The sequence below is a fragment of the Scardinius erythrophthalmus genome, assembly GCF_964197995.2.
Source record: "Scardinius erythrophthalmus genome assembly, chromosome: 23".
NCBI lineage: Eukaryota > Metazoa > Chordata > Actinopteri > Cypriniformes > Leuciscidae > Scardinius > Scardinius erythrophthalmus.
Genome location: NC_138243.1, coordinates 13,155,878 through 13,163,608, shown reverse-complemented (window position 1 = coordinate 13,163,608; position 7,731 = coordinate 13,155,878). Strand labels below are relative to the sequence as shown.

The 7,731-nt window shown below is 36.2% G+C and overlaps 1 protein-coding gene across 1 annotated transcript; it reads left to right on the top strand.

Annotated features, from left to right (window-relative positions):
* The first annotated feature begins 605 nt into the window (after positions 1–605).
* Positions 606–7,242, top strand: sfrp1b (secreted frizzled-related protein 1b). Its single transcript, XM_081355262.1, has 3 exons — positions 606–1,308; positions 2,553–2,624; positions 6,369–7,242. Exons 1-3 carry the CDS (start codon positions 813–815, stop codon positions 6,692–6,694), a joined length of 894 nt encoding a protein of 297 aa, XP_081211388.1. The 5' UTR covers positions 606–812; the 3' UTR covers positions 6,695–7,242.
* The last annotated feature ends 489 nt before the right edge of the window (positions 7,243–7,731 follow it).

Here is a 7,731-nt window from a genome sequence, read left to right as displayed (position 1 = left end):
CCATTCAAGTTCTTTATATCTAATAATACTGGTATTAAGAGGGTGATCTGTAGGCTAAGGCCCGTTCACACCAAGCACGATAACTATAAGATAACGATAAAGATAACTATACATGCGTCCACATGGTCCACACCAACGACCGATAACGGTCTTTTTATTCTAAGCAAGCGCGCGCCCGCGCTGCGGTTTCAAAGTAGCGAAAATGGATGACCTGCTAGAATGGATTCTGATTGGCTGTAAGTGTTTTATCACTTGACAGCTGGAAAAAATCGTTCTGAAAGTGATCCCAACGATATCGTTCCTCATATCTTTATCGTTATAGTTGTGGACTTGTGGTGTGAACTCTGTTATTCTTTCATATGGAGAACGATTTTTAGAATTATATCTTTATCGTTATCTTTATAGTTATCGCCCTTGATGTGAACGGGCCATTGCATTAAGCTAACTGTTATAATTTTGTTAATTCCGTTAGTCTGTTTTTAGACGCGAAGGGGTTAATTAAATAGCCTAATTTATTTTCCTCTTGCCTGAAAAACATTTGTCAGGCACGTTGAGCAATCTTCCCGTTATGCCAAGCCGGTTGCATTACTATTGGTTGTTTCACCTTTCGCATTCATTCTGTTCTCGCGCTGGGCAAACGAACGGCAGCGCGCGACACTTTCATCAGGACTGAGGAGAACGAGGACGTCAAAGAAACCAGTTCATCCATAGATACTAATGCTATACATTCTTCTGAAATCTGAACAGTGCAACGCAGGTGCTGGATATAACTGTTATCGATACTATAGCCTAGGCTACTTCTCCCTCGAGCCATGAAGAACCTTCTCCCCAAGCTGTGGGTCTTCATCGCTGCAGTCCTCTTCCTCCCTTTGCTCAATGCTTCCGAGTATGAGTACTACGCCTGGAAATCGGATAATTACGGCAGAAGCCCACAGTGCATGGACATTCCCGAGGACCTGAGGTTGTGTTTTAATGTGGGTTACAATCAGATGCTGCTTCCAAATTTGCTGGAGCATGAAACCATAGCGGAGGTGAAGCAGCAAGCGGGCAGTTGGGTTCCTCTGGTGCACAAAGCCTGTCACCCCGGCACGCAAGTGTTCCTCTGCTCGCTGTTCGCCCCCGTGTGCCTCGAAACACCCATATATCCGTGCCGCTGGCTTTGCGAGGCTGTCAGAGACAGTTGTACCCCTATTATGCAGTCGTTCGGGTTCCCTTGGCCTGAAATGCTCAAATGTGACAAGTTTCCCGTGGGCGACGTGTGCATTGCCATGAACAACACAAACAGCGATGATATGGACAAATCCCCAGGTGTGTATTATATACGTATTTGTGTGTGTGTATATATATATATATATATTTTTTTTTTTTTTTGTCTAATATTATTCCGAAACTTTTTTTTCTTTTTTGCAGTGATGCCATAAAAGAACCAATTTTGGTTCCACAAAGAACCTACAGTGATCAGTTTTTAAAAGAACCATGATTTAAGAACATTAAAAAAAAAAACTAAAGGACCCCTATACCACTATAAAGAAAGAACCTTTTGTGGAGTGGAAAGATTATTCCATGGATTATTCAGATGCCAATGAAAAGAGCATAGCCTACTATTTTTATTTTTATTTTTTATTTTTTTACATTTTGTTATTAGTCTACTACTATTCTAACATTTGAAAAAATGTTAAATTTATAATGTTTTGACTCCTATTGATTCTGTAATAATATATTATCATTAATCAATAGGTGTCAAAACGTTTGATTTGATGGTTTGATAAAGTGTTTGTGATCCATTTTAAACAAATAAAGTTTCTAAAATGAGATATTATGAATTTAGTTGGCTAATAGTTCTCACTTAACATAGATTACATTTAACATAGACTAAACTTAACATAGATAACTTAAAAATGCTTAAAAAATTTGGCCGATACGATAACAATAATTATTTTAAGCCAATAAGCAATTTATTGGCTGATAAATCTAAATCCAAATTTTTATATAATTTTAGAGAGCCTGATTAAAAAATAAAAAGAAGTCTCACCATTAAAAGTCATTTCTTAAGCACAAAATAACAATGTTGTCAGTATAATTTTATGTAGCCTGCACAATTCCAATCATTTCAAGCAATTCAATACCATGATGGTGAACAGTGCGCATCTGAAGTGTCTCAGCTGAACGAAATAATCCATTATTCATTGGCTTTATTATATCGGCCATTCTTATCGGCCGATAACGATAACATTAAAAATGGACATGTCGGCAGATACCGATATGGTGGCTGATATATCATCCCTATTTTTAAGAGGTGCCAAAATCATAAGCTGCAGTGATAAAGAGGTTTAAATGGATGGAAACAAAGAGGCTGATTTCTCTCGGTTTGTTATTTGGTCATTTGGAGCCTCATAGTTTCTCAAACTTATACTCAACATATACACAAAATAACACATTGATGGCGAAGAATGTTATTATTAAATGTTTTTAGGTTTCCGGTGTATGATACTTTTACATTTACAAGCATTATTGCTTGCATTTGGATTGAATTGTTTTTTCTCCTTTTCTAGGTGTATGTCCGCCATGTGACAATGAGATGAACTCAGACGCAATTCTGGAACACATGTGTGGCAGTGAATTCGGTAAAGAATCATTTATGTGTTGTATTAGTGTTTTAAAAAAGTAATTATGTAGTCTATTTAAAAAATATGAAAACAATACATTCAAGATAAATGATAACCTCAATTAGTAAGATTTTCCTGTCAAGTTGCTATAATTCAAACATCAATTTATTGCCTTTGACTAGGAAAAACACCATGCAAGTAATGTCTATTTTTCCTAACTATCAACATGCTGTTCTTACGGCTGAAACAGCCTACAAAGTCAAAGACTACTAGGTTCAAAACATTTTTGAAAATGAGGTATTTTATAGACTATCATGGAAATCTGGCTAAAACATATTGAAATACACTTCAGATGTGACGAGTTTTGGCATAGATCTTTACATACACTGAAAACCAAATCGTTCTCCAAACACTTTTCAGCATTCTGCTACTAATGCAAGTGATTTCAAAACACTTCATTTACTGGCAAGAGCCTAATGACTTCAAGAGAATAAAATCCGATCGCCTGATTCCCATCATTGTGATTCCGTTCAGGTCCAGGGTTTTAACCCACACATTTGTTTCCAATAATATTGTTGCCTGAAAAAGTTTTTTTTTATATTACTGTCTGGATTTGCACTCCTTAAATCTATTTCTCTCTTGAGACTATTGTGTGTCCAGTATTGTTTACAACTGAATTGGTCTTTTTTTGTTATTCCATTCCCGTTGTTTTGTTTTTAAATGCAACTTGACATGGTTAAACCTCCTTGTATATCTCATGTCTAGATTTTTTGTCGAACCACATATCCTGACAGTGGATTATTAGATTTCAACCGCAAATGGAGATATTTTGGATTTATAAAAAGCAGAGCTACTTCTTCCATTGCAAATGCAGTTTCTAAGAACCAGTGATGTGGTCAGAATCCAGCAAGTCTCTTTTTTCAGGGTCTGAGATGTTGTCAAAGACAGGAAGCTTGCCGTTGGCAAGAATTTCATGGGACCTTTTATTTTTATGGCAAGCTATCAAGCACCGACCCAACAAAGGCTTTTTTCTAGTCATTATAGGATGACTGTATTTCAAGCTATGCGTCTCAACGCTGTAAAATGTGCAAATGAAAATGTGCAGTTGTTACCTTATTCAGGGAGCTATTTCTATCCGATCTGAAACTGAGCCTAAAAGTTACTTTTGTTGTTTGTAACCAAGCCCATTTTTACGTTACCTGTTTTTTTTTTTTCTACAGTTTTACTTGTTTTAAATGAATGCTTGTTTTATGTTGAAGGTATAACTGCAACACATTAATAACTTTTGGAGAGATATCAATGGAAAACTTTATGTAGTTTGTATCGCTGGCTGTCTATTTTCTTTTTCCATCCACCGCACCAGTGTGTTTGACGAAAGTACATTCTCATTGATCAGGGCTGGACTGGGACAAAAAATTGTCCGGGGCATTTTGGCCCAGACCGGCCCACTATATGATTATAAACACCACCCATCTTTGCATGCCCTTAATTATATGCATACCAACTCTTATTCCTTAAAACCACTAATGCCATGTAATGAGTGAGTATAGGAACGAGTGAACGAGTGAGAGTTAACAGATGAAATAAGTAAAAATTTGACATTTATTAATACAGTTGAACTATAGGCATCCATCCATCCATCCATCTATCTATCTATCTATCTAGTTCTATCTATCCATCCATCCATCCATCCTACTCCACAGTTGTGAATCCTAAAACAAGCTATAAGCTGCATTGGCATAGCAATACCAGTGTTTCTTACAGGATTTTTGGTAAAACTGTGGTGGGTGGACCTGGGTCCTTCTAGGGGGGTTTGGGGGCATGCCCCCCGCCGTGAGAAAATTTTGTGCATTTTAATGTTAAATTCATCAATCTGGTGCACTTTGATAGAGTTCAAAATTAAAAGCTCCAACCCATATTCAGTGTGCAAATTAAACAAAGAAAAATTCAAACCTCTTTTAGTTACAGTGTCTATTACATTACACCTACTACATAATAATAGTTATAATATTAATCCAATGACAGTAATAGCCATATTTTGTAAAACAAATGCACTGAAAAATAAAGGAAACTTTCATAATTAGTTTTGTACCAATTTCTGTACTTGATAGATAAGCAAATTATCTTTTGTTTTGATGCAAACTGCATCAAGCTTTTATTTTGGCGGAAAACATGGTTTACAAACGCGTCTCGTTAAATTTCTAGTGAATTGCGGTAATCGTCAACTATGCAAATGTGGAAATAATCTGTAACTGGGTTATGGGTTCCTACACTCATGACATGGCCTAAGTGTTTTGAAAGTAGTTCTGCTTACCGAGGACTTACACTTTCTCATCTCTCTCCTGATCCTCCGTCCTCACTATCATCATCTGCCACAGGAGCTGATGAAGGTCAGAAAACATATATTTTTAAGGGCCTGGTTCTATTTTTTCACGCTATTTATCTGCACATTCCTTGCGTTTCTTAACTTTCTTCTCCATCTATACACTGTCACTGCTGCACGCTCGCTCACTCGTTTAAAGTTGTGATTGGGCCAGCCCAGTGTCAATCAAGAAAAGAGCCAATGGGCCACTGATCTACGTGTTTCATGGGCTGGTCTGTCAGAAAAAAAAACTAACACCGACTTTTTTTGACCAATGCATTACACCGGCACAAACCCAGCGCCGCCAATTAGGCTAAGCAAAACAAAACAAAACGAATGGGCCGCCGATGTACAAATTTTATGGGCCGTTAAAAATAAATAAAAAATAAAATAAAATAAATAAATGATGTATTTATGAGATGTATCGGCCCAAAAAGCACGTCGGCCCACCGGGAAAATGTATGCCCAATGGCCAGTCCAGCCGCTCATTGATGAAAGTACACCATATGATGTATTTTGTCAAAATAGAGCTCCAGGGAATAAGAAAATTTTGCAACTCACTGGATAATGTTGTAGAGTAACAGCTCCTGGAGTGCCAGAGTCCTGCAGAGTTTATTTCCAAACCTGCTCCAACACATACCTGTATAGTTTTCAAATAATCCTGAAGGACTTCATCCTTAAAGACAGGAGCTGAGTTTGACACCCCTGTTGTAGAGTTTAAGAACTAGTACTTTAATAGGATTCTGTTAGCCTTATTATGTGTTTGATTATGTTTAGTAGATATTCTGTGTTGTTGGTAATGCTAAACATTTTTATCCAAAATACATAAATTCAGAACGGGCAATAATGCAGTGTTTGAATAGCCAGTGATTTGAGGAGTGCCTCAGGGATCGGTAATAAGACCCATTTAGTTTTAACATTACTAACAGGGAAAGTTTGGGGGAAATTGTCCATCTCTTTATTGATCTTGGTTGGATTTAGAATTTGATTCATACTCAAGAATCGTATCCTCACACACCCTGAACGATATTGCGATACAACACATTGCACCATCCAGCTTTGCATAATTAGCACAGAATAGCATCTGAAAGACATAAACTATAGTGAGTTCTTGGCTTAAATGTGAAAACAGATGATGAAAAACAGCCAAGTGTTCAGCATCTCCATGGCAAAGAAATACAACAATGACCTTAAGCAAAAATACTTTAAATATTTGTATTTTCCATCAGTACTGGAATGTTTTAAATAAAGGTTTAAACTTGCATAAGTGTTTTAGACATTACATTAATCTTCTAGATTTATTCATGACTTCATTGGTGTGCAATGAAATGGTCTCATTTAAACCTTCATGAACATTAATGACTTGTGAAAATCTAAAATCTACGTTTTTCTTTTTGTAGCAATCAAGACGAAGATTAAGGAAGTCAAAATAGAGAACTTGGACCGAAAGATCATTCTACAGAAAAGGAGGAAGCATGTGAAGCTTGGAAATCTGAAAAAGCAGGACCTAAAGAAGCTCGTTCTTTACCTGAAAAATGGGGCAGACTGTCCGTGCCAACAACTGGAAAACTTAGGGAGCAACTACTTAATCATGGGTCGTGGGGTGGGCACACAGTATATTTTGACAGGCATTCACAAGTGGGACAAATCTAGCAAAGAATTTAAGAAGGCCCTTAAAAAACTTAAAAGCCATAAATGTCCAACTTATGAGGCAGTGTTCAAGTGATTTTTGATCATTTGGTAACTAATCTCGTCATTATAGCATTATAATACATTTTGCCTTACAGTATGGAAAGAAACCAATCCAACTAGTCAGTTTTAAAAGAGTTTGTTTGCCCAAGAAATGTCTGAATACAAGTGCAATTTAGTTCAAATTCAAAATGTTCTTGACCATTTCTATTCAATGCAAAATACAAAACAATATTCACAGTTATTTACATTTCATTATGCTGCAATCAGTTGAGTTTTGCTTTTGCAAACACTGCATTTCGATATATCTTGACATTTTCAAGTTGGATTAATATCTATTCATACAATCTGTTCGTAATGTTTATGTTTTTTAATATTCATCAGAACTGTCAGTTATTACTAGCCTATTTAGTAAAATACATAATACATGCACCTTAAACAATAAAGGGACACTTTTTTGACAGTTTGTTTGGCTTGCATAGGATGCCAATCACAGTTACTCATGAAGTGTAAGGTATAGCATTTCTGAGGACTTGCACAATGCACTGTAATCATTCAACATTAAAACAGAAAATATTTTTAATATATTTGACTGCACTGGATTCTTTCTTGGATATTGTGCATTGGTGACTGCTTTAATTATAAATCATTAATATATTAAAAAGACAAGTAGCAGTCATTTGTGACCTGCCAAGTAGTCCAGATTTATAACAAGCACATGCTGTGAAATAACTGCGTCATAATCACGAACTGAGATCAGAGTAGAGAAATTTTGGACACCGCAAGTGCCCTGTGTAAGCAAACAGCCAAAGTGTTTATCTTGTATAGTCAGAGATATTTGTTTTGGATGCAGGGAGAGATTTGGACATTTTTCTCTCCCAGCTCTCCTGATGAAAGCTGGCATGAGTTTTCCCTCTTGTTTTTTTACGAGGACACTTAATTATACATTTTCATGTCAAAGCCAAAAGATTATATTATAAATTATAAACGATAATAAATGATCTAAGAGGATTTTCTATAAATAAACAAACAAATAAATACTGTAAAAAAATGCTCCTGGATTTTAAACAATTT